This window comes from Glossina fuscipes, unplaced genomic scaffold (assembly GCF_014805625.2).
Source record: "Glossina fuscipes isolate IAEA_lab_2018 unplaced genomic scaffold, Yale_Gfus_2 2, whole genome shotgun sequence".
Taxonomy (NCBI): domain Eukaryota; kingdom Metazoa; phylum Arthropoda; class Insecta; order Diptera; family Glossinidae; genus Glossina; species Glossina fuscipes.
The window spans coordinates 8,691,167-8,709,612 of NW_023998416.1; the positions used below are offsets into that span (position 1 = coordinate 8,691,167).

The 18,446-nt window shown below is 33.8% G+C and overlaps 1 protein-coding gene across 3 annotated transcripts in view; it reads right to left on the bottom strand.

Annotated features, from left to right (window-relative positions):
• Positions 1-18,446, bottom strand: part of LOC119634098 (nitric oxide synthase) — an 87,420-nt gene that overhangs the window by 18,983 nt on the left and 49,991 nt on the right. For all 3 annotated transcript variants that reach the window (XM_038028039.1, XM_038028038.1, XM_038028037.1), the window contains exons 8-13: positions 17,756-17,930; positions 17,301-17,482; positions 11,408-11,617; positions 2,136-2,280; positions 1,305-1,409; positions 1,094-1,158 (exon numbers count right to left, since the gene is read on the bottom strand). In XM_038028039.1, coding sequence (XP_037883967.1) covers positions 1,094-1,158; positions 1,305-1,409; positions 2,136-2,280; positions 11,408-11,617; positions 17,301-17,482; positions 17,756-17,930 — 882 coding nt within the window. The remainder of the gene's footprint in view (positions 1-1,093; positions 1,159-1,304; positions 1,410-2,135; positions 2,281-11,407; positions 11,618-17,300; positions 17,483-17,755; positions 17,931-18,446) is intronic.

Genomic DNA, 18,446 nt, shown 5'->3' on the forward strand with positions numbered 1-18,446 from the left:
TTAGTTTTTCCCTCTTTAGGCGATTTGTTAATTGGGGAAATTACTTAGCTGAAATGAACTAGATTTGGGATTTTCGCAACAATATTTTATTCATTGAGTAACTATGTTCCTTTCATTCTGCGTGTTTACATTGTCAAAAACCGCGAATAAAGAAATTTGTTGCCACGAATAGTCAAACCGCGAATAAAGGAAGCGCGAATAAGGAACTTTGGTATTTAAGATTAAGTAAAATGAAATAAAAAACGAAAAATATGTAACAATTATAAACCACGAGTACCCTACTTCATTTAATACGATGCTTTACCAGAATGCCAAGAATTATACTCTCTCGTCATATAAAAACTTACTTTTCGCGAACACCCTTATATGAGGAGACATTCGCCGCAGTTTACCCAGTTGATCACCGGAAATTTGTATGTACCACTTTTTATCATAAAAGTTAAAAAATTAAGCTTTATTGTCATGTGAAGGCTTTTGTAAGAAATCAACTTAATTACGTTGGAAGATATTCAAAAAATCGTCCCGTCTCGTCCAAGCTGCCCACATCGTTTTTTAACGAAATATTAGAAATGTATTTCCGATGATGATTTTAAATAGATTGATATGGTAGAAGACAAATCTATTCCAAACCTTATTATTGTAGCCTTCGTACAACGCAGTGTGTAAAGACTTTGTGATAAATTTTTTTAACAAATTATAGTACGCTTCAATCTGTAGCGTGGTTTTAAACTGCAGCAAGTTATTGAACTTCAGAACCATTTTCTAAAATCCTAAGAAGAAATTATAGCCATTCTGGTACAATGATTTCTGAGCATTACTAAAATATTAAGCTTTACAAAAATATCATTCATTTACTAGCAGAATGGCAATACCTAAACATATATGCAGTTATTAGCCGGGCTAACCTCTAAAATGAACGCTTATTATGTTCAGGTATGAAAACGTGTATGCACTTAACGTTCGTATCATTCCTTAAACACAATTGCAACCAAAACATTTAAAATCTAAAGTAAATTTTCTTGTCACACTAAACACAACCATACCCAAAAACGAATAAACGCAAGAGATTAACAAGAAAATCATTCGCACTTACCCAGAATCTTGACCACCTACTGCAGTTTCTTGTACACGTAAAGCATACAAGTCTTGGGAGAAAAGCTATTCAATATTACATATGGGTGTGTCAGCGTACGAAACCAGCACAAAATGTAAAAGAAAAAGAAAAACTTATTATTAAAGGATTTAAAATTTTCAGTTTTAAATCACATTCGTTGAAGTGTAACGAGAAAATCTTAAAAGCATACCTCACCGTTTTCCGGAGGATCTCCATTACCAAATGTTGACGCTACAACTATTAAGAGAGCTTCATGTTCAATCGATGATATATCGTATTCAGACATGCAATAAATCTATTTAAAAATAAAATGAAAAAATCAAATTTAAAAATTCTCTTATCACATTTTATATATGATATAAGAAATCAAGGTTAGATTATCAAAAATTTACAACTAATAATGGCCAATTATTTAATGATATTTTGATTGACCTAAATTTTTAAAACAACCTAATATTTAAAACAAATTAAATTAATTTTAGTGTAAATATTTTATGAGACAAATACACTCAGTCCAAACAAGAAAATATTTTAATAAAATTCCATTAATTTACGCTTAGTTCATTTAGATATAATGTAAACTATTTTACAATTTATTAATTTATGATGTGAATTTACATGCAATGTTACCTGTACATATTTAAAAAGAAATGTCTAATGAAATATTGATAATAAAAATGGTTGCTGATGGTTTCATTCCATGAAAATTTCAGTACTCTGCACTTTTAATATCAAATGCAAGAGCAACAACAACAACAGATTTTAATATGTATTTTATATAAACAACCCTTAGGCGTATGAGCAACCTCAGTTTAATATAAAATGCCTATGCACAGGTTTTCAACACGTCACGTTGTCGATATTATTAACACAATGGAATGTTTTTATTTACACATTCACTGTATGCACGTACACGTACGTTATATAGTTAGAATTTTAAACTGTTGCATGGAACATTACAGAAACAACAAGATAAAATAAAAAGAACGACGCAGTAACAAATTGCATTCATTCTACTCACCTGTGCATTAAATGCATGTCCTAGTAGTTCGCATAATTGCTTGGCATATTTTTCTGATTTGCCCGTTTCGGTGGCGTACAATACCGTAGCCTTTATACGTTTTGATAAAGCACGTCCAAATAATTTTGACGTAAATTTCACAGCCCTATAAGTTAATAATTAACAAAAACAAAAACAAAACGAGAAAGAGAAAGAGAAGCAGAATCAAAGGGAAATGAATGAGCATGGAATGAAATAATTGAAAGAGCGATAAGGTGATTGAAGTAACAAAAGCAGGCTTTCTTTAATAGAATTGTTGCATAAAATCTATTCAACAATTTAATAGCAATATGGATAGCATTTCAATCGATATACATTGAATTTTCCAAGCTGACTAAAACGAACCAAAAACTATTAAAGTTACGTTTGGTTTGAGATAATTCTTCTTATAGGAAATGTGTATAATAACTGGCTCAAAATGTAAGTGAATATTGTAAAAGGTAAAGTTTTCACGTATTTTTCACGTATATTATTGGTTTTTCGACGAAAGTTCATAATGAATAAATTTAGTGCATAATAGATTCAATAAATTCACTAATTTATACGGTCAGCACAACCGATAAGATTATAAGACATGAAATGGTCCAAATCTTTTTGCTATTATTTATTTGTATGAAAAGACCTTTAAATATTTACAGCGAGTTTTTTTACACTTTTATATAGATAGATTCCGACGTTATTTACCTATTGGTGTTAAAGAAAACCTCTCGAACCTTTTTTTTCGCGAATTGGCACAGTTATAAAAATGAAGATAAGAATCTGAAATTTGGCACAAATCATCTTTACTCGCTTGAAAACGCAATGTTAAAAAAATGTCATCGACAATTTTTTTATATTTTGTTCTATAACCTTTCAATCTCGTGAGAATATCTCCAAAAAGTTGCTACACATATGTTTGTCAAATCACCCAAATATGTTCCGCATTAGTTTGCTAATAACGACACGATTTAAATTTCAATTTGTTTATCCTAACGGACCTTAGCGCTTTCTTTACCCAATTGCATATAAAATGGAAATAAATTTGATGATGAGATATATATGTGAAACATCGGTAGTTCTAGTGTCAGTTGTCATACATTTTTATTGAATTAGAGTTTACTTTTTGTGCTTTATGTTTCTTAGTTAAAAGTAGCTGAGAATTTTTAATCAGAAATTGTTTAGTTCTGCAGGAGATCAGGTCCTATGAAATTATATTAACTATATATGCACAAAGAACTTTACATAATCAACGGTGCTTTTTTGCTATTCCAATTATCAATAGGAATGTCAACCGATGCGAACATCGACTAGTTCGTTTATCACGTCACAGAGTAGCAACACGATGTCAGGTCTTAAAGCAAAGATATTTGACGCCTAGCGCGGCTTCTCATTGCCCTTTTAATTTTACACCTATTGTTGAATCGAATGGAACATTTACTTTACAGTGAGTGGTTCTGCCTATTCGAGTTCTTTTAAGCTTTTTAATTCTCTTGTCACATCCATTGGACGTTACCCTGCTTGAAAAGCGCAGATGCTAAATATCAGGAAAAGCCAAACGAAATTCGGCAAAGTCTCTCCTTTCTTTCTTTCAAAAATAATAATACATTCAAAGCAATTTTGTCTTTTTTTAAATAATGAAAGCGTCACAAAGTGAATTAAGAAAAGCATAACAAAAATGGGTATCAGGACTGAACCCTGTTAAATAACATCAGTTACGTGAAAAGCTCTAACGTATATTTAGCTATATGACAGTAGATAACACATACGACAGTATCGCTATGCAAACAGGAATTTTAAAGTTAAAACAGTGATGGGAAGATGGAAAGAAGCTATGTGAAATTTTCACATTGATATGCCGGCACTGCGTAAACTGGCAGCTGCAAGTTTATGCTTTCGCCATTACCAATTACAATATACTATGCAATACTATGTTTGTAAGGTGTTTCATTTTCGATACCACCTGTTCATTTAGATTACAGTCTGTAGACCATCTTGCCGTTTGGCCGTATTTTCACTTGCTTCTTTCCATTCATTCTTTCTTTTCTTGTCCCTCACTTTCTCTGTCTTCTCAATAGTCCGCATATTAATGCTTTGTTGCTGCTGGTCTGTCGTTCGCTATACCTTTTGCTTGCATTTTCATTTGCCTCTGCTATTGCATTCTTCCTTCCTTCTCCCGCTAGTTTTCCTTTCTTCTGCTTCTTTGTTCTTTGGGAAGCAGGCCTATCCACTCTTGTTATTCTGCTGCTCGCCCCACTATATCTTGCCATTCTATCTACGCATGCCCCCTCTGTTCCATCTGTCCACCCTCTTTGCGATCGTACATTCCATTCGTCTGTATTTCCTCTTATGTTTCCCACTCATTCCCAATGATGCAAGTCTTTCCGTCTATCGAACAGACATTGCTCAGAACTTCGTAATTTATCTGAATATTTATATATAACGATTAATACTATGATCAGGCTACCATTTATTCACACCTGGAGGTAAAAAGAAATATGTCTACGCGAAATAAAATATGACACAATTGCAAATTTATATCGGTTACATATCCACAACTTATTTATTTCAATTTTCCAATTTATTTTCATTTTATTTTCATTCCATATATGCATCTTTAACTTTCATCCTGATAATTTGAATATAAGTCCACACAGACCTTTCAAATAAGATAGCATTACATTGCTTATGAGCTTTGATTTCACCGCCTGTAAGCATTTTTTTGAAGGCACAAAACATTACAAGCTATCCCGCTGAAGAGGATTTTGAAATCTTTGCATCACTCTAGATCTATATTTTTATCGATATCATGCCAAGAAAAACGGAAAAAATGCATAGTCTTCGACGCATAAAATACTTTTTACCATCCTCTCAAGAAAAGAGCTTGTCTTTAATAAAACAGGCAGTCAAGGGGTTGCTAAGAGGGAGAACCAGGAAAGATCTTAAAAAGTCTTACGATTATGTAATTGATAGCAAGGAGAAAGAAAGAGAAAAAAATGAAAAAACCATTTTTTAAGCTGACAGCGGTGTCTGCCTTAGCTAATGCCTTTAACGAATAAATCGGAGAGAACAAAAAACTTAAATTTTCCATTTTCGAATTGCTTGACGAAAACTAAAACCAAAAGTAAAAAATCTACTCATTTTTATGTATGTATGTATGCATATATATATGTGAACAATAAGAATAGAACATAGTCGTTTTTTATATGGAGAGGTATAAATTGTAGCAACTGTTGCTAGTGTTCAAATCCTTAGTTTACCACACAAAATACGCGGAGTCACGAAAAATGCAGTGACACGACGGCTTTTTATCTCTTGTCGGTTGTTTATCGGTTTGACATAAAGTATACTTATGGCTTGGTACTCTTAAGTCTTTTTTGCGTCTTTTCTTTTTTTTTTTTTTTTGTTCTTTTTGTTTTTTCTACTCTGCTGTCGTTGCTATCGCGGTTAGTCATCTTAGAAATGACATTTTTTTGATGTTTTTATGTATTCTTTTGCGTTATTTTTATCTTCGAAAGGTTAAAGAGTAAAGTGTGTATAATCTATTGACGATAGATTAAATGAAAATTTTATGAAGTGTAGACGCTAAAAAGTTAAGTGTTTAACATATCAATACAACGTTTAGATAAAATTTCTCTTAATACTCTTCATAAAACACTGGTATTTAACACTTTGCAGCAACCCTGTTTAAGCAATTGTTTGCCGCGTGTTCGAATTTAACATTTCCACTCTTTTTATTTTCACAAATTTATTGAATGTGTTCCATTAACTAATATGCACGCCATTGGATAGTGAACCCAATTTTACGAGTTTTTATTATTTAGAAGGCATACATCATGTCAACTGAAAATTGCTCCCAAGGCGAATATGCGTATCTTGTTTGTTTCCTGGTAAATAGAAGGATGTTACCAAAACAAATATTAAATTGCCTAGACTTTTTTTAACACAAAATTTAGGAGGCTTCGCATATATCACTTTTTAAATTTTTAAACTTGAAAGAGACCAGCTAAGTAAAATGAGTAACTTGTACAAAATAGTGCAATGGTTGTTAAGGGATTATTGAGAAAGAAACCTCCTTTGTGAGCGTGGCAGTGTGGATCATTTTTTTGAAATTTGTTTGCGAAAAGTTTTTTAAAATATTCAAACGAACTTTTTTACAAATTACACCCTACAGCACCGTAAAGAAGAAATAGTTGTATGCATTCATGCAAGATATAAAAAGACTTGAGATATATTTTGTCGCATCACCGGACACAGAATCGTTCTCCGAATCGGTTTAAACTTATCATGACGTCTTTCTGTTTGTCCCTCTATCTGCCTATCTGTTGTCTGGTATTCCTCTATCGATTTATGTGATTCAAAGTAGAGATCACAAGCTTCGATTCATTGTGGTGAAATTTTATTTTATGCTTAGGTTCCGATATACTATTGAAATTACATCGAATCGAACAAGTATTCCTCTCAGTCCATGTAGGAATTACTCTTTTATAAAGGATAAAGTATATCCATCTCTCTCGTCAAATAAAATAGATAGTGCAACGGTGTTGAAATGAACAATTGACCGTCCGTCATTTTGTCTGAGAGACAGAAGGAATGCATGAGCAAATTGGAAAGCTTGACGCATATGGTCGCAATTGGTAAGATAAGATCACGCTTGAAAATAATCCCGTTCTTCCGACAACTACATTAGAAATTACAAAACAAAAAAACCCACTATTCACAGAAGAGGTTCTTCTAACTGTTCTACTTTATTAACTAGCCCACGTAATGAAATAAAATTTCTCCCACATGTTCATAACAAAGCAAACAAGAAAGTTTGTAAAATAAAAATTCCCCTTCAATTTGAAATAGAAATGTTTACATACATACACGTTACAAATGTGTCGTTAACACATATATCCGGCAATAATAATTTTTCCTTTTGTTTGTACACTACGCCACTTGTGGTGTATGGTATATTGTGTTTGTGCAGATGCATTTGTGTAACGGGGTCTAGCATAAAAAATTATACACGGAAGGAGACCGTAGGTAGGGCAGGTAGTAGAATAATCCAAGATGCAACATCAGCCCGTCCGGTAAGAAAGTTTCATCTCTATAAGCGCTTTCGCATAAGTGTTTTTGGAGTGTAAGCCGTCTTTGGAGTATGCGTTAAATGGAAACCCACCGATTACTGCCCAACAAGCTACCTTTACAATGGGACGTGCTTTTATCCGTTGCACCCCCTGACCGTCTGTCCTTTTAACTATATTTATATAATATCCTATGAAGTCCCTTAAAGAAAGGTATCTGACTTTGACTAGATGATTAAAATGATGACACCTGTTACACAAAGGTGGCGTGTTGTACCGAACGTTTCAGAACAATTATTTCAAGTTCGATTTAAGCCCGTCTGTCCGTCTGCTATATGATCATATACTTTTATGTTGAGCCTACAGATCGTAACTGTTCAGATGTTTCGATCAAATTTGATACTCTGGTGTTGTTGGGCCCAGCAACAAAGCCTATTAAAAATGGACATGATCTGATCATTTATACGATCACTTTCTATTGCAAACGAGCAAAAACTTTTGCTTGAGAAATAAACGTAAAAAATTTAAATCGGATGCGTCAATTTTCTAGATCCCCTTCCATATAACCGAACCGTTCCGCTCGAAAATAAGCCTTTATATGAGGGAAAGGTCTAACTATTAATATTTTATGATGAATGAAAAAAAACATCGTGATGGTAATAGTAAAAGTAAGGCTTAGTGTTTAGCACTTTGTAACGAAGACAGGATGATAAGATCCGTGAGAAGAAAATTAATTTTGCTTAATTTTAATCTTGTCCGCGCAGCCGCATAAGACCTTGCATAAACAACACATTTTTACATGAACACATGGTATAATGTTTGACACTTTATTACAAACATAAAAGAATAATCAGTTATATAAGACGCTGTAACGCCATCGGCCATAGCCGACTATAATGCGATTACTTGTTTAAACGTATACTTATATTGAGTCTTGCGACTACATATTCATTAGTTAGTATTACTAATTGATATGCAACAGTATAAGCTTTATTGACACACATTGACACATTACTTATAATATTAATAAAGGTAGTTGTATTTATATTCAGCCCCTGTCGCTACTTAGCATTTTTCATGTGTTTCAAAGTGCAGAGAAAAAGGGAAAACATGATTTTATTTAATCATTAGGGGAAATTCCTCGCGTCTATACATGCATATATATTTAGCTCTAACGCATAAGCGTTTTAGAAAATTTTCGCTCTTGAAAAACTCGACTTTAAATAGGAATCCCTGCCACTTATCACTGAACCTTGCGAGGGTAATAATATAATTTTTACAATTTTTCGCTGATGTATACGAGTTCCTGTGACTAATAATGAGAGGTAATAAATTAAAAATTTAAAAAACCTATAAATTAATATGTAAATTGCCATGAAATGCAAATAATTTGAAATTATTTCAAAGCAATTAATACTGATTAGATTTAGATCTGTTACCTAAATTGACATAAATTTCTCGGTGAGTATACTTAAACCAGGCATTCTACATTTATTATTATTATTATTATTATTATTATTGAATAAAAACACTCCTTGCAACTTTAAACGTTAAAAGTCAATACCAAATATTTCAAAATATTCTTTGATTAAAACTTTGGCAGAGTCTCTCATAAACATGAGCAATAAGTTAATCGTAGGCAAGCATACAACATTCAATCTCAGAACATATGTAGCTGTAGATTTTCATCGTCTATCAAAAGCAATTGCCTGCCTATCCAGTTATACTCTTGCTTTATTTTTGCATGTATTGCTTGTTGAACAAATGTTGAATGCAGATAGACAACAACGTTTGTATAGCCTTGTAATCTACTTAAAGGCTAATCCTTTTTTGTGTATGCTACTACAACGCATCGGTGTATTATAATGTATATAGGTATATTTATGTGTGTGTATGGGCATGTGGGTATGTTCATTTTGTGTGTGTTAGGAAACCACAAAACAACACCATACATCTAAGGCACAATAGAAATTTATACCGTATGATAGTAGCAAGCAAAAGCAGTTTATAGACAATCGCTTGCCTTAGTTAACAAATCAGTGCTTAGGCGAGTATAATAGGAAAAGTGGAAAATATGAATCATTGTTTTTATTTCTCTTTTTCAAAGAATGCTCAAATACTTAAATATTAAAATTATTCTTCTAGATGAGAGAAAGTCACTTTCGCTTAGAGAATAAACCAAAAAGGCAAGAACGTTGATGGTTATATCAAAACGAAACCTTTGCTCACGACTATGTACGTTCGTCCCGAAAAGTGTTAGCTTTTTCTAGTTGATTGTTTGGAAATTTTGACAATTACATGACTTAGATTTCCTTGTTAAAGACCCAGCACATAACAATTTTATATTCCTCTTGAACTTAGTCCTCGAAAACTTGTCAAATGTTAAGCTTTTTCTCAAGTTTTCCGTTTTGAAAATTGTGAATCCAAGATAGCGAACAATAAAATCGGTTCGCTCACAATACAACAGAAAACGAAATACATATGCAAAGGGAGACATACAAATGTGATTTTTATACGCTGCATCACTTGTGCTACAAAGGTATGTTAAGTTTGTGCGGGCGAATATTGCATCCAAAACGGTTTGACATAGGCCCACCTTTGATTATATCGATTGATTCGATCTGTTCTGCTTCCCCTCCGTTCGTCTCTCTTTGTGTGTCCGTCCTTCCGTTTATTCGTTTTTTTTTTTTTTTTTTTTTTTGGTTTGTGTACACACATTCACATTTTCTACTATGATGATAACGTATTTTAGACCATGGGCCGAGGCTGTTAAAAATGGCTCGGAACGAATGTTATTTTAACCACTGCTCAGATAACGTCTAATCTTGGAAGGCCGTCATACTATTTAAGGATGGACCGTGACCTGCTATAATGAGTTTACTTATTAATCGCTTACAAAAATCTGACTAATGCTATTTCATAACATTTCAAAAATATAATTTAAAGCCCATACTAGATACTAAGTGATATAAACCACATACTGATATATTGAATCATCGCTTTTGTTACGCTATTAACCGCAAGCTGGTGGTTAATATTAAAATATTCGAACCAAGCTGCTTATAACATTCATTTTCTTTGTTATTTATGGGTGACTGTGATAATTTTCAAAAGAAAAAAAAATTTGTTAGGATTCACATTCCTTTAACGAAATTCAATCACTCACTTTTTAACTATTGCGGGATTATTTGTTGAAAAGGTAAGATTCCATAAAAACTATTACATACGAATGTCACTAAGGCTTAAAAATCACCTGCAATAAGCCTTAAATAAAAAGTTTGAATTATTAGCTTAAGCGATGATATAATTTAATTTATATCTAATTACAACAAAAACGAAGTCATTTAAAAATCGACCATAGAATCCACAAATTGGCTTAAAGTTACATTTAAAATTTTAAAGAAATCGGGTAAAAATCGAAAGGAGCAGCAGGTCGGTATGCTCGGAAAACATAGTTTCCGGCAGCAGCATGTATTAAAAATTTCAGGTTTCAAATTTTTAAGAAATTTTTTGTTTACTTGCAGCCCTCGAATTCATTCAGGGTCTCAAAAGACTTCTGTGGAAAAATTATTTTCACGTCTTTTTTTCTTTTTCATCATCAATTGCTTCTTTTACGCTTACTCGATGCACACGAAATACCTGTAATAAGGTTCTGACCGACTATATTAGGGAAAACGAGTTCTTGCGTTGTTAAAGGTTTCTATCTGTGGCATATTAAACTAAATAAGTATTTGATAAACTTTGCTCTTCAAAAATTTTCCTGTAGGGATTTCAACAGCGGAAAGGTGGACAACATGTCTGACAGAAGGCATGACAAGTGCGCGGCAATCAAGTTAATCCGGATTACGTAGACACTAAGTTTCCAGCACCTTTTCTGGCGCTTACAAATGAAATCACAAAAAAAAAAAAAAAAAATTATTTGACTTTTATGAGCAAAACCACTTCACAGAAAAGAGCTTAATATGTTCCAAGTAAAATATCAAAATTGATGCAAATGTTTATCCAAATCCTTTAAGTTACAATTAAAGAACATTTACGATATTTTTGATTCCGCGGCAAGGTAAGTGCAAGTAAAGCCTCATTTGTTTTTCTTATTTCCTTTTATGGTTTATTTTAAGCAGAATTTTGTAGAAAGCCTCGCTTTTTCTTTTCATTTTATTCTGAAATGAAATGAAAATTTGCGCTTACCTTGCAATTTGTTTGAAATTAAATTTACGTCTGGGTTTTTTACTTTTACCGTCACCCCGTCCTTTCTTCCAAATGTGGGTGCGCCAAGCCGGATCCTGATATTCAAATGATGGTTTTAAATAGTACAAGGCCATCTCCTGATGGAATACCGGTGTTATGGAACCCGACAAGGGTGGTACAATCCAAATCCAATCTGCCGGGCAGCCGTTACTTAAAATATAAATTTAAAAAAAATAAATTAATTATACAAACAAACGTGCATAGTATACAGTATTTACTAGTTAGCACATTTATGTAGGATATGTAAGGCTTATCGAGCTTAGTGCAAAAGTTTTCGGGTCTTCAACCAAACAATTCGCAACAAACATTGAAAGTGTTTCGTTCATGTACAAAACAAGCCATAGACGCCGCATGAAACTACAGTGAATGTCGAAGCCTGGGAATATGCAAACAAAAGTTATGCGTTATTCGATTATTCTCTCGAACTAATTTTCACACAATTTCAATGGTTTTTTCGCCTATGGCTAAAACTGCGCATCCATCGCGCAATTCATCAGCGAGCGGATTGTGTTCACGCGACAATTTATCGCATCTACAATATTTTTCAGCTCCATTTAATGCATTTAGGGCAATTTTTTATATGTACATATACACTCTCAGCGTATCGAGATATTATAGAACGGAAACATTCTTTTGTCAAAAAGAATTAAAAACATATTACACATAAGGCTTTCAGGGTTCGCTATCTATATATATTCTTCTAAATTTCCATAGCACAATCGTTGCACGCAATATACGACTTGATTACTCATCAATTTTCTTATAAATGATTTTGAAGAGTACCGCTCATAAAACAATGGGAAGACAGAGTGACGATTTCTTTATCAAATGACACACGAGAATCAGACAGACGTCCACCGCCATTACGTTGTAGAAACCGTAGTCAAAACAATGGACAAATTCGGCTAATTTTTAAATTTAACTTGAACGAGATAAAAAGCCAAATGATATTTAATGTTCTACTCCATATTTAGTGTACAAAATGGATATCAATATGATAAAATCATCACATTAAAATCGCGTATAACTTAACTAAAACATACAGACAATTATGATCAACGAAGTTAAATTGCATAGGTAATAAAATGTGAGAAAAAATGTTACATAAGCGAAGCGAATTTGTAGTTGTTTTTATATCTACCAATAAGAGTTTAGAAGTCCGCTTTTTTAAAACGTTTGCAACACCCAGAAGACAACCTCAGAAACGCTATCAAATATGTACATGTTGTTGGTCATTTCATATCCTAAATATCTGTCTAGCTTCTTAACCGTACGTCTCTCTATCCATATGTCTGTTCGTGTGTCCGTTCATCAATAAGAAAATTACTCGCGATTATGATATCGCTCTGGTGAAGAGAATGCGAATGGCAAGCGAAACGAACCATAACTGTGGCTTTGATTCATCACTCACAAACCAATAGAAATAGAAGTTTCCATATAGACTACATGGGTTATCTTAGAAAAAATCAGCCTTGCCCATGCAATATTACGGAGTGTCGCATAAATCTTTTTTTTTGAACATTTTTTTAAGATAAAGCTAGCGATTTTGTTACTTTTAACGACTCGGCAATCATGTCAACTGATTTTTGAACTTACATTGCGACATAAGTCAATTCTGTTGCCTGACATATATGTAATGATAAGTCATCATCTGTAATGATGATGATAATGATAATGGTAGCTTTGTAATGATAATCCCAACTAATCCCAGGCAATTAATTCGATCCCCTAATTTCAATTGAACAGAAGTATATGCAGCTTACTAGATGCTCTAGGTGTGTTTCTCGACCATGCAAACATTTGACATATCTAACATACCCGTTATGCACGAGTACAACCGAGTAAAAGCAATTAATCAACAGAACGACCATTTGAAAAAATGAACGGAAATTTACGTATAATTACATATATGTACACATGAATTTCACATTTTCCACTTTTCATTACAAAACTAAACTAAATAAAGTAAACAAATTGAAAACCATTCATTTGCTTAACACATTTACTAAGTGTTTTATGATGTAATTCTTGATAAATGAAACACAAAAATGTAAGCATTTATGCGCGTTTACATATCCCAAAAGCCCGCAAAGCAAATAAAATGAACGCACTGAGTAGAGGGATGAAACAGAAAATTTTAACATTAATCCGAACATCCGTGCCCAACAACACCGATATATCGCAATAATCTGATACTAACAAAGAAAAAGAATAAGCTTTGAAAGGGACGCCTATCAAGGCATTAATGTTTACATTCATTGAAACTGAGTGTAAACATTGTGTCACTTTCACTTTAGCTTTGTTCACTTGCCTACCATATTCACTTGTTTATCACTCCCGCACTATAAGAACACCTATCGAAAATTTGTGTGTACGATCGCCATCATCCAAGAGGTCAATAGCAAATACGCGGAAGGCCGTTATGAGAAAAACAATCAGGCAAAGCCGACTACATCTACACAGTCTTCTTTATCAAAAAAATGTAATTTAAAAGGAAGATGAGGTCTTGCTGCTATATAAACATAAGAATTCTGTTAAGGTGAGCGGTCCAGAAAGAAGACTCAAAATATCTTATAATATCTGTCTAATCCAAACTTTATTAAAAAGTGTTTTGACTATATTTTTATGACGATTTATATCTGAAATAAGTCGTATATTGTTTATTATAGCTGAGTAGTTACGAACCACAACTACAAAGTCAGCGTTCGCTGGTTGAACTCTCAATGCGATGAAAGAGTTCAGTTTGGTCGCTTTCGTCCGTCAAAAACATAAGACTTACCGATTGGACACACACCCACTACGTTGCCGTCACCACCCCCCTATGTGCTTATCTTTCATCACTTTTTTTCATCCCCACTCTCTTACGTGAATAGGGAACATCTCCTGAATTTAGTGTCGTTAGTAGATAATATTGAAGAAATTTTTTCTGCACAAATACAGCAAACACATCAATCAAGGACTTGAACATTAAAATTTTAAAAAGATTTATAAAAGTGGAGTTAATCGATTCGGAAAGTGCAACATTCGTATGTCAAATCATTATTTAGTGTCAAATATCATTATAAAGTACTACCAATTATCTATACAAGGGCTTACTTTCTGTAAGAATATATTTTTCTTCTTTTTTTTTGGGGTGAAAATTCCGATACGAGATGCCCCCTCTTACTCAAAAATATTCCATATTCTTTTGATTGTACGCAGAAATAATGAAATTTGCAAAATTTATTTGAAAATTGTGCCTGAAGTCGTCAAGTAGGATTCATTTTTGGCCTAATATATGTCTATGTGACGAATTTCATCAGAGTACCTCGAAAATTGCAACCTGTTGAACACGAAAATTTAGGGACATAAATAAATAGACAAACAGGAAGACACGCATTAGTATAATATTGACGCGTTCATGTGAAGTCGTTCTTGGTACAGAACATATCCTTGCCACAACTTATATAGAATACAAAACCTCATTTTTGTCAAAGAAGACCTAAGGATCTTAAAATTAATTTTTACTTTACTTGAGCTTGAGTTTAACTGGTAAGGCTCGCATTATTCGGTTAAGGAAAGTCGTAGTAGACATACGTAGACTAAGAGATTCAGAATGATTTAGTAGCAAGCTTTGAAGCATTTACCGCTTAGCCCAGACCATTCCAACTATCCATTCTTGTCGCTCCCTTCAGAAGTGCTTCGATATTGTAAACATGACTACAAAAGAGGCCAGTAAAAGTAACTTGGCTCAATCATTCATGAAGAAATGCTAGCAATTCTATAGTGATGGTCGAATGATTTTCCCAGAAAAATAGCGAAGAGTTTACCATCACAACGGCCAGTAATTCATTAAATGAATTTCATTTCAAATGTAGAAAAACTATGTTTGACTTTCGGCCAGAAAGAGTGCTAAGAAGCTCTCACATAAATAAATAATAAAAAAATGACATTTACGATAATATTGAAACATTTTTTTATAATTTTCGCTCATTTTAAAAACCTAATTATTTTATATAAATTAACTTACGAAACAGCGGATGTGCGTAGCATCTAGAAAGAGGGACAAAAACAGATCCACCGCTTCATATGCCGATAGAATCAGAATTATTTCTATTTATTTTTAGAGTCATTTTCTAAATCGATTAAGTCTTGTTTGCTTGTCCGTCGGCCCGTACGCTCGGTCCTCGGACATTTATTCATATGTTCTTATTTTCCAACTATAGGGCATAACTTTTGACATCTTTTGACAAAATTTAGATAAGCTACCACATTTTGACGGATGTATATAGAAGATGACTTTCCATATAATGCTGTACTTTAATGAGATAAACTATGCTTTAATGGGTAGCATAGATGTGCCGAAACTCTCACCTCCCAGTGGCCATCCCCGGGCAACGGCTTCAGCCGGCTAAGAAGAGTTTAAGGTTTTGGGCTGCTAACTCGGCGACGAGTTTTTAAGAGATGGTGGAGGGGTTGGCTGGAAGATGAGCTCTTCACTCAATAGCTGGTTACTACCGAGGAAATATATGAATGAATGGTTTTTAAGTACTTTGAAGGTAGTAATCTAGCGAGTGCATGGTAGATCACTCTGCCATGTCAGTGCAATACCCGAGACCTATATATCTCGAAGAAAAGTAGTTCATGGTGTTGGCAACCAAGGTAGTATGGTGAATCCGAAGCAAGTACGGTTGTTTTTAACATCCGCCCAAAGTATGCCAAATGCTTTGTAAAACAAACTGGGAGCCACGGGGGTCAGGAGGCTCGCCTCACAAACCCACGTATGCCTGCGGGTGTATGATGCACTTTGTTCATAAAGTCGTAATGAAATAAATTAATTTTTTTTCTAAAGAATAATAATAATACAAAAAGGAATTGACGGACGGCCTTCCCTTTGGCCGATTATTAAAAAACCCTCTCGAGAATTAATTAATTAATACATGCAAAAACGAAAAGAGGGATTTGACGGAAAGGCTTTTTACCCTTTTGCCTATTTTTACTTTTGAACATATGTCACGGATGCCTGCGGGTAATGATGGTAATTGATCAACAGCGCAGTGGAAACCTTATGGCGGAAGCAAGCGTTGATCAATTTGTGAGTCCTAACTGCTTGGGTGCGCCCCTACGGGGAGTACTCGTGGTGGCTGTGGTTGGCAAGTTCCTAGCCAAACTGGAACAGTCGAGTGCAGCTAGGCCTCACCACTGACCAAAGTGGGGTTTATTGTTCCATACACAATAAACCGTTCTGGACTCTGGTGTTGTTTAGGCCCCTACTCTGTGGGGATTGTGTAACTCGCCACGGAGCGTAGTACGCTTAAAGTGGCTTGGGCCACCGTGGGGTTAAGCCTTTCAGGCAGGAACCCACGATAAACCCTTGCTACAATTCTGTACTTTAATAAATGAATGCATAAAATTTGAATTGAACTGAACACAAGTTTAAAACGCTACCATTTCGAAACGTTTTTGTAAAGAACATAAGCCTTCATATCATAACATATTATAGTTTTTGCTGTATAGGATTTCATAACTGACCAACTATTAACCAACTGTAATGTTTTTATTTGTTTAACCTTATCTTTGCAATCGATTAAGATATTGTGCGATTCAAAGCTCAAATGCCTAACCAAATTTTTGCGATTGCGTCAACACTGACGAGTTACGATTTCAAGGTTCGAAACTTACAATGTCTTTAAAATATATCCCGCTGCTCTGATATTTAATTGCAAGCATTGTGAAAAGAATACAAACAACTCACATATATACAAAAGCCTTTAAACCACAAATGGCATAGTTCACATCGTCATTTGCTCTATTAATAAGTTGTAATTGGTAGTTTCCTGCCATAAAAACTTACCGTAATTTTGATTCATTTTCGAAATGCTTCATAAAACTTTCACTAGCAGTATGATGATCGACAATTGTGACGTTGCGGCTTTGATATGAATAAAGTACAGCAATATTAACTTCGACAACAGCCTTGTCCTTCCATAGCGACGTTGGTGTACGCGTGTCCAAATTCATTTTTAATGCCACTGTCTAAATTTTTATACGAGACAGATAGCAAGATACCAACAAATTAACGTTTAACTCAGAGTATCTAATGTTAATAATGAGAATGCATGCAAAAGGAAATTTTGAAAAATATTGAAAAAATTTTAATTGAACCACACGTGAATGAAGCCTTTCATAGATTACAAATATCAAATATCTTGGATGTGGAAGAAATTTTTTTTTTCTAGTGAAAAGTTGAAAATTGCGATGTAAATGAAAAGGAGGATGAGAACTACATATAGCAATATGTATACATACCTCTAGAATATTGCGACGGTTTGTGTCACACAGATTACGACAACCAATTTCCGTGGACATATACCAACCACTGAATGTGGTTGCCGTGAATTGTATGCCACCAACATCAAATAACATACTGGACACAGCCGGTAACGCATACCAACGTAAATCCAAATCAGCAAACCATTCAAATCTGACAAAGGAGAACATATACTTTTAAAATGAACATAAAAACAAATTCTTAATGAATTTATAAGAATTGAAATAAAATAAAATTCTTAGTCCGAATTTCCAAGGAATAATAGGGCAAATTCTAGCTCAAGTGCCAAATTAATACAATATTTCCACGTAAAGTTTTGCTCACTTTTACTTGAAAATTCAATTAACTAAATTGTTCTTTACAAACCAAAAAAATGTCACTTTTCAATCATTTGCCCCTTATCGTAACTTTCTCTCTTTACAAACTCTTCACAAAGTCATTCTATATAAAGCGCCCTACGTTGGCTGAGAGAAGAATGTCAAGGTCGTATCTCCAGAGATTAATTTCAGTTGCCTTAATTCTTGAGAAACTGAGGGAGCAGGAATCAACGATAATTGGAACCAATTCCACTCCAATTTCCCCGAAGCAGATCGAATCATTCCTATAGAAAAGTTATATGTAAAGTCAGCTTGTTTACGAGCTCAAGCAGATGTCAAGAACATAACATTT